Source organism: Xenopus laevis, chromosome 3L (genome assembly GCF_017654675.1).
Source record: "Xenopus laevis strain J_2021 chromosome 3L, Xenopus_laevis_v10.1, whole genome shotgun sequence".
NCBI classification, from domain to species: domain Eukaryota; kingdom Metazoa; phylum Chordata; class Amphibia; order Anura; family Pipidae; genus Xenopus; species Xenopus laevis.
The window spans coordinates 47219684-47233394 of record NC_054375.1 but is presented as its reverse complement, the minus strand read 5'-3'; the positions used below and the strand labels follow the sequence as shown (position 1 = coordinate 47233394).

Below are 13711 nucleotides of genomic sequence, written 5' to 3'. Positions count from 1 at the left end.
CTTGAAAAAGGGCTATTAAGCTCGAAACATGTTGTGTGTTGGTGAATAAAGGCACCTGTGCAGCAGTAAATTGCACCTAATGGTATTCTTTACCCACATTTGGAATTATTCTTTAAAACTACTACCCCAGTCAAAACGGTTCTCGTGCAATGCAACCTTACCTCTGATGTCCCTGGCATAGGAGCCCTATCAGGCTATATTTTATATATTGGTTGTCCATGTCTCCCACACAGGGCTTTCGGTAGAAAGGTGAATAAAGTAATGTGAGTAAAATATGTGCCCAACTAGCACTTGCCTGATTGTCTAGTGCAGGGGTCCCCAACCTTTTTAACGGCTAGCCACACTGAAATGTAAATAGTTTGGGAGCAACACAAGCATGAGAAAGAGCATGGGTTTCCAAATAAGGGCTTTGATTGTCTAGCCTGTATATGGACTGGCAGCCTACAGGAGGCTATGTTTGGTTGTAAACCTGGTTTTTATGCAACCAAAACTTGCATCCAAGCCAAGAATTCAAAGATAAGCACCTGCTTTGAGGCCACAGGGAGCCACATCCAGGGGGTTGTTAAGCAACATGTCACTCATGAGCCACTGGTTAGGGACCACTGGTATAGTGTATTACAGCTCTTTCTTGAGCAGTGACGTAAGTAGAGTGCGCCAGGCCCCCCTGCAAAACAAAATCTTCAGAAGGGCCCCACCATACTCCGATCCCCATCCTCTCGCCCACTTCCCATCCCGCCTTTTCTTCGACCCACTTCCTGCCTCCACCCTGCCCAGACTTGCATCCCAGGTAAGAGGGTGACTAGGGAAGAGGGGTTTTTTAATTGGCTGTAGAGGAAGCAGACCCCACAGTTGGGCCCCCCTGTTCCCAAGCCCCCTGCAACTGCGGGGTCTGCTTTATCTACAGTTACGCCTCTGTTCTTGACTAGTTAGATGTGAGCAGATTGATAGCATTAAAAATGACTGCCTAGTAGCAGGAAGATTTAAAATATAGCCAATTTTTTTTTAAGGTTGGGGGGTATCCAAGGACTTTCATTGAACAAAACAATTTATTTTTACTTAAAACATTCACCCTGGAATAAAATGTGATTTAGCCCCAACAAATGAAACACTAAATAAGACTAGACTCCATTCAGCTTAAGCTTAACATGCTTGTTTTAATTTGGCACTGATATTAGCAAGTGAATCCTTGTTATCCTTGTTATTATTAACCTGCACATTGGTGCACACATGCAAACGTGAAATATGTCTCCTTTTATATATGCAAGCACACTGATTAATTATATTTACTATTCTTTATTTGTAGATCCAGCGTCAGGTGTTGTATACAGGAAGCGAATTGCAACATGCAACAATGTAATTCCATCCTTCTTACAAAGAGTAAGTTATATACAGTACCTTAAAGGTACTTTATTTTTTTTTTATCGATTTTTATTTTGCATTTTCAAACAAACAAAATTAACAATAAATTATAAAATAACAATCGTACTTGACACAGTAAAGACTTGGTACAGTTGTTTACATATACTCAGTGGCTGTCATATCACATGGGAAGGCACAAGGCCACAAATTATCTCGGTGTATATCAACTTGTTGCCCCAGGCATTTTATCTGTAAAATTGAGGGCACAGTTTTATGTGCCCCCTCTTCAGTTCTGTCACCACTACAATGGAAAATATATCTGTTTACCTGTACTGCGCTTTGGTCACATGTTTGCTGGACCCACATCCCTGGCTCAAGTGCGTACCCCTGGGTGCTGATCATCATGGAACCTGGCATTGGAAGTGACATTGGCAAAGATGATGGCCATGAGCAATACTGCACAACTCTGCAAATCAGGAGCCCATAAAGAATAACATATATGGTTGGCACTGACTGGGACATCTGCTTGTTGGGGATGCATTAAGCACTGCTTTAGCACTAACCGTCAAAAGCGCATGGTTAGTTCATTATCCTTTGAGTCTTACTGTCGCATATTTCTCATGAAATTAATTGTTTTTGCCATCCGTCACCAACAGGATCTATAATCATAGCAGCTCTGGTATCATGTCTACCATCTATATCTCTTCTATTTACTACGTGGAAATACATTAGCTTACCCTGTAACCCTCCTGATATCCACAACAATACTCCAAATCTGTTTTTTTTATAACAAAGCAAATTATTCACTAAAGTTTTGTAAAGCATGTGTGATATTAAGAAATTTGCTTCTCTTATTTTCCCTATTTAATAGCTTAATTACTTGCTTTAGTGTCTTTCAAATAAGAAGTGAAAAGTGATAGTACATTTGCTATTATATCAAATCTGAGATCAAGTATAATCGAACAAATTCAGAGGTATTACCACCAAAATAGCAGTATCAGGCATTTTTGCCTTCCATTACATAATAAAATTACATTTATGTACTCTTAGGGGCTCATTAATGATTTGTTCTTTGCATATTTAAGCAGATTAGCAAATATATTGTTGCTGTCCAAACACTGATTTCTGCATACTACTAAAATACGAATAACCGTCAGCAGACGGTTATCTTTTTTCGCTATAAAGTTTATTTGATGTATTTTTTTTACCTAAAATATGTATATTTAGCTACTCTAAAAGGCACAGTTTTTGTTATACACTTGGTGTGCACACCTTTTGTGTGTATCTCTAAAAAGAGTTAATATTTCATGCATTATTACATTAGCAATCGGAGAGGTTAAAACTGTAGGCCAAAAGGTCGAATTTAGTTACACTAAAATGGACAAAATTATTGTGTGTATTGATCCTAGGTACCCTGGAACTTCTGAAATTGCACTTTATGCTCTACAACTGCAGTCTTATTGTTGTTTAGCTACTAAACCCCCAAAACCTCATATCCATTGTTCCACCAGTTCCGGGTTTTATTTTCAAAGCCGATGTTTAAAAACAGCAACACAGCTCGATATTAGCCCGTTAATTCAGTCAAAAGTGAAATACAAATTTGCAACATTAATGGGGAATGTAATATGTTTCTTAGTGTAAAAAATTTGCAAAAAACCATTGTGAATGTTCGCAACAGAGATTTTCATTATTTGTTTCCTTTTTTACCGATTTCAGACCTTTACAACTCCCTCGTTAAGTTTGAGACAAAACTATTTTTGCATACATGCATAGTGTTTGTAATAAAAATTTGAGACAAAACTATTTTTGCATAAATGCATAGTGTTTGTAATAAAAATTTGCAACCAAAAACCTTTTTTAATTTTTTTTAATTTTTTGCGACATTATCAAATGAAACTTCAGAGCAGGTGTTAACGCTAGCCTCTGCTCAACGATAGTTAGGGATGTAATATTTGCCAGTGAATGATTTTACATTACGAGCAGCGCCAAACATTCATAAAAATACGATTTTAAACATCGCTTGCAACTTTAATTACATTCCCCCCAAGAACATTTAATGTAAATTTCATTTAGTAATATTCATGAGAAAATGTATTAAAAACTGCTCAAAGCAAGTATTTTTATAGCAAAATTATGAGTTTTTATTACATACACTGTACATTGGTGCTATCGTGGGCACAAAATTGTATAATTTTCCTGATAAAGTATTTTATTACATCCCTCCCAAAATGCTCTTCATGAGACAAAGCTTAAAATTAGCTTTTGTCATTTTTTTTATTCAGGGATTTAAATCACTCCTAGCATCACTCCATCATTTACAGGGTCTGAGAACCCTGCAACTATATAGCTGTTGACTGGAAAAAAAGGAAAGGCTTGCAACCAAATGTTAGGCACCCCCAAGCGAATGTATTTGTATAACTGAAACCCCGGGCCCAAATTAGGGACAGAGGATGGCTGTATTGTTGGTGCAGCCTGCAACATTTGAAGACGTTGATGCAGGTTCAGGATATTTCCTGTATTTACAATGTGCCAAACCTTCGTCCCCATTGTAGTATACAGTAGGTTGCACACTGCAGTGCCTGTGTGTGTGTACATAGTCTAACACAGTTGTGATGATTTTCTAAATCCGTTTAATTCACAAAGCAATATCTGATCTAAGCAGAGTCCATCATTGTGCGTAACATTACTGACATATACCATCCACCTGTAGTTGCACAGAACAGAAGTGGCATTCCCTGTATATAGATTATATTGTATATTACTTTCTCAGTGTAACATGAAACTTGTCTATCTGCATTTGTTACTGCTAAACCCAACATTTTGCTATATGTTTTTTGATCTGCAATGCTTCTCTAGGTATCCCCTCAGTGTGTTGAGCGGCTTAAAATATAGAGATGTGAAGTGGTTATGAAACCTCCTCCTAGTGTGTGTTATTTAATATTCCTTCCTGCCAAATATAATAATGCCTTTGATGATAGAGAAGGAAAATCATCTGTGGCTCACCACTGGCAAGGTCAGGCTCCCTTTTTATTTAAAATGAAGTCGCTCTTGTTCTCCCACGCTATGATCAATTCACAGGCTGTTCATCCCACCCATTCCATTCTCATCTCCATTTCAGAAAGATGTTGGTTATAGCTAATGCTGCAGGGACCGGAGTGAGGTTTGACTGGCATTTTCCATATTTCCTTGTCCAGGCTGATTGCACAGGTTAAAAAAAAGCCTTTATGCAGATCTTTAAAATAAAAAAGGCTTTTTGATAATAAGTTGATTTTTTTCTTTGAATAAAAGTTGCTTTGAAGTTTTACTTAAGCTTTTGTACCAACCAAATGAATCCTAGTTAAAATATACTAGGGGTAATTTACAGCTGCAAGCGCAGTTGTGCTTCGCCGCAATCAGTTGTGAGAAAAATTTCTTTCATTAAAGATCCTTGCACTTACTTATAGTTATGCCTATGGCTGTTGCCTTCCCCTTCTTTCCTAGCACAGTTTCACCTATTGACACAGGAGGAACCTTGCTGCCACCTTTGAAACAGGTGGTACAGCTACATAACTACATGGTGCCAAGCCACCCCACAAATAAATCTTTGGAGGGGCCTGGCATGCATTTCATTCCCTACTGCCCTGCTCCTCGCCAATTTGCTTGCATCCCCCACTCTCCACCACTCATTCTCAGTTAGGGAAGTGGACGGGAATTTCTTAACAACTATAGAGGAAGCAGATCCCAAGGTGTAGGCCCCCCGGTAAAACCACTGAGGTGAAAGCTCCAGTACTGCCACAGCAGCAACTTTTCTGTAGCAATTGATGCAGGCAGCTGTTGGAACCCTGAAGTTACCATTCGATTTGGCGATGGTATTAGCTAGTATAAATGCAGGCCAAGAATCAGCCAATCTGCTGTCTCCTGCTCCTGCCTGACTCTGCATAGAATTGGCCTGGATGCAGGTCTCTTTATTATTCTGTGTCTCAAGCGGTGTATGGATTTTTCAGCAACCACTTTCCTCTGTGTAAAAAAAAAAGCGTAAAAGTAAACAGCCGCTTGAAAACGCAGTGTGTAAATACGACATTCACCCATCAGTTTTTACACTTTTTTTTTTTTTCCAAAGCAACTTCCATTGGAACTTACTTTGCTATTTAAATTGTTCCCATTGACAGAAATGGTGTAAAATAAAGAGAGAGGCCTGAAATGGTGTCAAATCCGGTGTTCGTGTGGCATAAAATAAAACTCACACCTTGATAAATTTGCTAAGTTTTTTTTTTCCAGGGATTGGCCCTACAAAAAACTACAGTAATTTTGCATCTTCATGATGAAATCTGTTCCATGTGTGCCTTGACAAGCGCATGCCATGCCTTTCTTAAGATTCGGAAAGTTGTAGTAAAGTGACCACTGGAGATGTTTGCTTCAGATCATTGAATTTGCTGTATAGTCTTGGAACTGCATTTTTTCATGCAACTGCTGCTAATTATAATTATAACTTCTTGCTGCATGCAATAGTTGGCTAACTGGGTATGTTAAAATCCATCACTTTAAATAGGCTATAACCAGCTGGAAACTACTAAACAAATTATGGAATGAGCAGATCGTTTACTTAGCTTTCAGCAGGAAAATCAGTTTGGCTAGGGACTAAGTAGGTTGAATAAATCTTTAAACACTTGCATGACCTCTCCATCATTTGTTAAGGTCATCGGGTGCAGATGAATAGCGAGCACAAACAGAAGTCGTCAGCTTTTCATCATTGCATAGTTATTAAATCCGAGTCTAATTACAAGGATGAATACTGGTTCATTGCTTTTTTTCTCCACATCTCATATTCTTCCAGTTGACACTTGGAGAATAGGTTTACATTTATAAAGAGCCTTTTATCCAAGCAGAATTAAAGAGTATTCGATTATGATATTTTGGGAAAATCTATTTTGATTGGAGAAGAATATGAGGACCATATGGCAGGAGGCTGGGCATGTTGTTAGCCCTTAAAAATACAGTTACAGGAAACAGAAACTGTAGATACATAGATATGATAATTGTTTGTAATATAGCCAACATTTGGCCCTTTAAATATATGGTGCTCTTCTGCAGATGCAAGACAAACTTAAGTGTTTCTGTGATGGTGAGAGGAGAGACTGGGTTACTGATATAAATTAGTGAGGTGCCTCCAGAAAATTGGATGTTGATGAATACCTCTAGGTGACCTCTTGGTCGTGTCTTACTAGTCTGCATACACTTGGGGTCATTTATCAACACTGGGCAAATTTGCCCATGGGCAGTAATCCATGGCGACCAATCAGATTGCTGCATTTATTGCATTTAAAAGCTATTCACTGATTGGTTGCTATGGGTAACTGCTCAAGGGCAAATTTGCCCAGTTTTGATAAATGAGCCCCAGTATGTCACACTGTGGGAAGAGAAAACCTTTCCATGCTGTCCTTAAATGAGCATTTTATCAACCGTGTTTTTTCTTATAAGGCAAGCACTTAGTGAATCTTCAGGTTACGCTCTGTCATTGGTGATGCAGCCTGCAAGAGTCAAGGCACAAGAGCTTCAGTTGATGTCCATTTCACTAACTCTGCCTTACATATTCATATAATTTAGCAATTTTATTCACAAATACAGAAGAAGATGTTCCCCACTAGCCATCAAAAATAGTACTTTATTGGACAAGCTTGGCGTTGTCCCAGCTCTTATGTTATCACTCTCCCCATAAGGAATTATTGTTCTCAATGACTTTTCACTCAGTGTAGCTGTTCCTTCAGGCTTTTATGCACTTTAATAAGTCCTTTAGGTGAGTGTACTGTCTTTGCCACTTTGTGTAGGACTACATGCCATTTTACTGTGCCTCCATCTGGGCTTCCCTTCCTTTAAGGAATCATCTACACCAGGACCACCAACCTTTTTTACTATGAGCCACATTCATATCTAAAAATAGTTGGGGACCAACACAAGCATGAAGTTTGGAGTACCAAATAAGGGCTGTGATTGGCTATTTGGTAGCCCCTATATGGACTGGCAGCCTACAGGAGGCTCTGTTTGGCTGTAAACCTGTTTTTATGCAACCAAAACTTGCCTCCAAGACAGAAATGGAAAAATAAGCACCTACTTTGAGAGCAACATTCAAGGACCTGGTGAGCAACATGTTGCTCGCAAGCCACTGGTTGGAGGACTACCACTCTATGTTCTTCTGGGTTTGAGGCTGCCTCAGTCAAAGTCCACTTTCATGGACTTAGGACTCCTGGAGTTCTTGATGAGCTCCTCTGTGTAAACCATTTAAATAGAAAAACGACCATGCACAATTGCAGCAAGGGTTTCAAAATAACATGGGATACGAGGTTTCAAAAGACCAAGGCAAGGCACCACCTGCCTTTAGCTGACTAACCCCCATGTCTAATAAAAGGCACTAAGTTTGCCCAAGAGCAGTAACCCATAGCAACCAATAAGACATTTGCTTTAAACAGATGATGTCAACAACACCTGAATGTTGATCATTTTGACTTTATTTTCAGCAACTTCCTGTAGCTAAGGTTTAACAGTCTGATAATTATTTTAAAGCTCTTATTCAGATATGCAGACCCAGTAGGAAATAAAAGCAAGTCAACTGATGCCTCCTTGAAACTGACATGACCTATATTATAAAAAAAACTTGATTTATAAAGCTGATGAATAGGTTTTTACACCGATGTGGGCAATGGTTAACATCCTGCTGTACTGTGTAGCTCTGTGTCCTAGTATGGTCTAGATCACAAATCTTAAACCTATTATATTCAAATGAAACATTTGATAATACCATTTCACTGCGTTCTTTTCAGTAAATCCCCTTGTTTCAGCACTTGCCGCATGGTCTAGATAATAACCATTTCAATATTCCAAAGTACCTCTCTGCTGTTATTTACAACTGTAAAACACAATTGAAACCATCCAAAGAAAGTGCTATTTGCTGATTAAATTACTGTTTGAATAAACTTAGGATAAGTTCCAAATCTCTCTAAAACATTCAAATTACTTTCTGGCAGTTCTGTTTATTTGGCTTTTTTCCTTTCACAGTTCAGTATTTTAAAGGTATCAAACGTTTACCTGGAAGAGGAGTCATGGCTGGATATGAAAACAAAGGTCATGACTCTGAAAAGCCGCTGCCTGACATGGGCACAGTATGCAACAATGAAGGAGGAATCTGTATACAAAGAGAGCATAGAAAATTCCAATTGGTAAGCCGCATTTCCTGTGATGGTTTTTCATGTTAAAGGGGTGGTCTTATATCTTATAGAATGGCTAATTCTAAGCAACTTTTCAATTGGCCTTCATTGATTCCTCCTGCCTGTCCGCTATCTCTACCTGGATGTTGCAACGCTACCTTAAATTGAACCTCTCTAAAACTGAAATGGTTCTCTTTCCTCCAACTAACACCAGTAACATCCCGGAAGTATCCATCATAGTTAACAATTCCACTATCACCCCCTCTCCCCAGGCCCGGTGCCTTGGGGTTATCCTAGATTCTGCTCTGTCATTCACTCCTCATATCCAGTCACTTATTAAATCATGTCAATTTCACCTAAGGAACATATCCAAAATACGATCATTTATCACCCAAGATGCTGCCAAAATTCTTATTCACTCTCTCATCATATCACTTCTAGACTACTGTAACTCTCTTTTAATTGGCCTTCCCCTCCAGAGACTGTCACCTCTCCAGTCCATAATGAACACTGCTGCGAGGCTCATACACCTCAGCAACCGCTCCTCCTCTGCCTCACCATTCTGTCAATCCCTGCGCTGGCTTCCGTTACCTTTCAGAATCAAATTCAAATTAATGACACTGACTTTCAAAGCACTTCATAACTCTGCCCCACCCTACATCTCTGAACTCATCTCTATATACTCACCCAACTGCTTACTATGCTCCTCTACTGACCTGCTACTCAACTCTTCTCTCATTACCTCCTCACATGCCTGCATTCAAGACTTTGCAAGGGCTGCACCCCTCCTCTGGAACTCTCTCCCACAGTCTGTCCGACTTTCTCCCAACCTTTCTGCTTTCAAAAAAATCTCTTAAAACGCACTTCTTCCGAGAAGCCTACCCTCACTCTGCTTAACTACCAAACGCAACACCACATACAGTACCACATTTCTCACCCACTTAATTCGATCTTGCCCACTCCCACACCTTGTGTATTACTCCCCTCCCTTTAGAGTGTATGCCTATACATAGGGCCTTTCCTCACCTTTTGTATCTGTATTGATTGTGATGTATGTAACTCCATATGTTCTATGTATATAATTCATGTGATTTAGTTGTATAATCACATTTACTTTACAGTGCTACGCAATATGTTGGCGCTATATAAATACATGTTAATAATAATAATAATTCTTTTTTTTATAGTTTTTTCATTATTTGCTTATTCTTCTCTCTCTCTTTCCAGCTTTCAAATAGGAGTCAATGACTCCATCTAAAAACAAATGCTTTGATAGAAATGTATTATTAGTATATTTTATTACTTATTCTTCTTTTCAGGCCCTCTACAATTCATATTGCAGACTTTTATTTAAACCAGTCCATGGTTGCTAGGATAATTTGGACCCTAGTAGCCAGACTGCTTAAATTGTAAACTGGAGAGATGCTGAATAAAAAGCTAAAAAAAAAAACAAAAAAAAGTTGCAGATTGTCTCAGAATATCTCTCTAGACAGGGGAATCACAGGGGGCTTGGGAATTCATTTCTTTTTAATTCATTTTTGTATTAATTCTAATTTATTGCACTGCTCTTTAATTAACATGATTGAATAAATAAGTTGAGTGAACAAATTGGTTGTCAAATAGATTTAATAGTGAATTAATGCCTTATCCTACAGACCTACACACAGTGAATTTAGTAAAAATAATAATTCCAGAAAATTATGGAATAGGTATATGGCCCAGGGGTGTTATTACGCAAATCCCTACTTCCAAATTTATCATATCAAATGCAAAGCACTAAGCCAGACTAAAAGAATAAAAAATTCTGTACCTGTAAAAATACTGTGCAGGTGTATTGTACTGAACCAGGGGAGCTGAGGTAATCATAATTGGTTGCTGTGGAGTGCAAGAGTGCCAGACTTGCCAGTAAGCTGCAGGCTGAAGCTAGCCTTTCATTAGGCAGGAGATGAGCCACATAGTTTTGGGAGTTGCTCTCTCTCTGTGTGCCTTTATCACGCTGCCAGACAAGAGGGGGCAGGGCCCAGCAAAGCCAGGAAATTGGCGCCAAACAGTAGCTGCTAGCTAGCAGCCGTTGGAGAGACTGGTGCGGAGAACACAGGCGGTGACGTCATACGCAGAGCGCCGGCGGTGATGTCACACGCACCGCGCGCACAGTAGAGAGGCTGCAGCCAGTCCAGCAAAGCTGTGGGGAGAGGAGGCGTGCCTTTGCTCTGACGCGCAACATGGCAAACAGATTGCTTCCTGCTGGGCCGCACGGATCTCCATTCCGGGCCGCGGGTTGGACACCCCTGATCTACCGTATAGTGTAATTTACAAAACATGTTAACCAGTTCCATGTATTCAGTTGGCTAAATGTACTGGTGTGCTTAGGGGAGACTGATTTCTCAATGTTTGAAATAAAAAAAGTTCCCTCTTTCTCACCAAGTTGTATTTGCACACAGTGATGTACTGTGAACTAATAAAGACAAGTGAATCATAATGAATTTACTAAAAGCTAGCAAGTCATGGTGGTTAGAAAATATGCACCAATGGAATAGTGTTCTACTGCATGGGAAACTGCTTGCTACCAAATTGCCTTAAGTGTACAGTATCACCGAAAAATTAAAGTGTGTTAAAGGGGTGGTTCATCTTTAAGTTAACTTTTAGTATGTTCTAGAATGGTCCGCTGTAATTGATCTTCATTATTTATTTATTTATTTTTTTTGCCTTTTTCTTCTGACTCTTTTCAGCTTTCAAATAGGGGTCATTGACCCTGTATAAAAAAATAAATGCTTTGTAAGGCTACACATTCTTATTGCTACTTTCTATTACTTTTCTTTTTTATGTAGGCCCTCTCCTGTTCATGTTCCAGTCTCTTATTTAAATTGATACATGTTTGCTAGGGTAATTTGGACCCTAGCAACCAGGTAGCAGAAATTGCAAACTGGGGAGGTGCTCCATAAAAAAGCTTAAATAACTAAAAAAAAAAAACATGAATAATAAAAATTGCAAATTGTCTCAGAATATCACTCTCTACATCATACTTAAAGTTAACTCAAAGGTGAACAACCCCTTTAAAGTAATACAGATATCATGTACTGTTGCCCTGCACTGGTAAAACAAATATGTTTTCTTAAGAAATACTAGTATAGTTTATATAAACAAGCTGCTGTGTAGCAATGATGGACATTTAAAAAAAGTCTAAATGGCACAGGTTAAATAGTGGATTACAGATAACACGTTATGTTCTACAGATCTTATCTGCTGTGTAACTTGAGCCTTTTCTCCTTTGATTGGCTGCCCCCATTGCTACACAGCAGCTTATTTATATAAACAATAGTAGTGTTTCTGAAGCAAATACCGCAGTTTTACCAGTGCAGAGCAACATTGCACTATATTTATTTTACTTTAAAACACTTTAATTATTTAATGTTAATGTTCCTTTAAAGAAAATCTAGGACTTGGAATATTACAGTAAGACCTCTAACCTAGAGCCAATACTACAGCAAGATGTTTCTGAGACAGTGAAGCAATGGCAGCATTTTGGAACAGTGTAAATTGCAACTAAAGTTGAAGCAAATGGACTTTGTTCTACTAGTAATATTTACTTATGCTTTATATGCCTTGCTAGTGTTTTGGCACATATTTTACTGGGGCCATTAATACTTTTGTAGAACAGGTATGGGACCTGTTATCCAGAATGCTCGGGACCTGGAGTTTGTGTAATTTGGATCTACATACTTTAAATTGACTAATAAAAAAAATGTTAAACCCATTAGGATTGTTTTATCTCCAACAAGGCTTAATTATACCTTAGTTAGGAATCCGTACAGGTATGGGACCGGTTATTCTAAATGCTGGGGACTTGGAGCTTTCCAGTTAAGGGGTATTTCCATAATTTGGATCTCCATACTTTAAATCTACTAAAAAATAATTTGAACATGAATGAAACCAAATACAATTATTTTGCCTCCAATAAGGATTATGTGTACTTTAGTTGGGATAAAGTACAAGATACTGTTTTATTATTACAAAGAAAACAGATAACATTTTTAAAAATGTGAATTATTTGATTAAAATGAGTCTATGAGAAATCTGGATGCAAATCTGACTGATAACTGCTTAATCATTTGGATTGAAATGTAAAAGTACTGGCAAGAAATGTGCTATCACACCAACAGTCCTTGTCCTTTTTAAAGGCTTTGGCATTGCATGGCAATGTTACTACTTAATACTTGGGGGTTATTTATTATGTTCGAGTTGTTTTCCATGAAAATTCGATTTTTTTTTTTTGGTTAAAACTCATATCACGATTTATTATACCGCGACCCTGTAAATAACGCAAATCTGAGAATACCCCATCTAAAACATGTCGAGGTCATGTAAATGTCAATGACCGAGGTCTCTTGAACCATCTGAAGATGTTAAAGGAAAACTATACCCCCAAAATGAATACTTAAGCAACAGATAGTTTATATCAAATTGAATGATATATTAAAGAATCTTACCAAACTGGAATATATATTTACATAAATATTGCCCTTTTACATCTCTTGCCTTGAACCACCATTTCGTGACTCTATCTGTGCTGCCTCAGAGATCACCTGACCAGAAATACTACAACACTAACTGTAACAGGAAGAAGTGAGGAAGCAAAAGGCACAACTCTGTCTGTTAATTGGCTCATGTGACCTTACATGTGGTTTGTATGTGTGCACAGTGAATCTTACGATCTCAGGGGGCGGCCCTTATTTTTTAAAATGGCAATTTTCTATTTTTGATTACCCAATGGCACATACTACTAAAAAAGTATATTATTATAATAATGGTTCATTCACATGAAGCAGGGTTTTACACATGAGCTGTTTTACTCAATATCTTTTAATAGAGACCGACATTGTTTGGGGGGTATAGTTTTCCTTTAATAGCCTTTGTGATGTTCAGAGGGTTTTGCCCAAAAACACAATCAATTTGAGATATTCTATTTTTTTTCCTCAGAAAAATTCGAGTTTTTGGGTTTCGCAACTCAAATGCACTGAATCAAGTATTTTCCATTCAAGTTTTTTCTTAAATAATAAACCATTCAAGTTGTGAGTTAATTTGAGGTGTATAAAAATTCTAACATTTGACTTACATGATAACCTCTTTAATGATTGTATTTTTTTTATCTATATGAGATGACCTTTCTGTAATTC

General features: G+C 38.1%; 1 protein-coding gene across 2 annotated transcripts in view; it reads left to right on the top strand.

Moving 5' to 3' along the window:
* prelid2.L (PRELI domain containing 2 L homeolog) overlaps positions 1-13711 on the top strand; it is a 48942-nt gene that overhangs the window by 21970 nt on the left and 13261 nt on the right. For both annotated transcript variants that reach the window (NM_001091262.1, XM_041585040.1), the window contains 2 exon segments: positions 1304-1377; positions 8389-8549. In NM_001091262.1, the coding sequence (NP_001084731.1) occupies positions 1304-1377; positions 8389-8549 (235 nt within the window).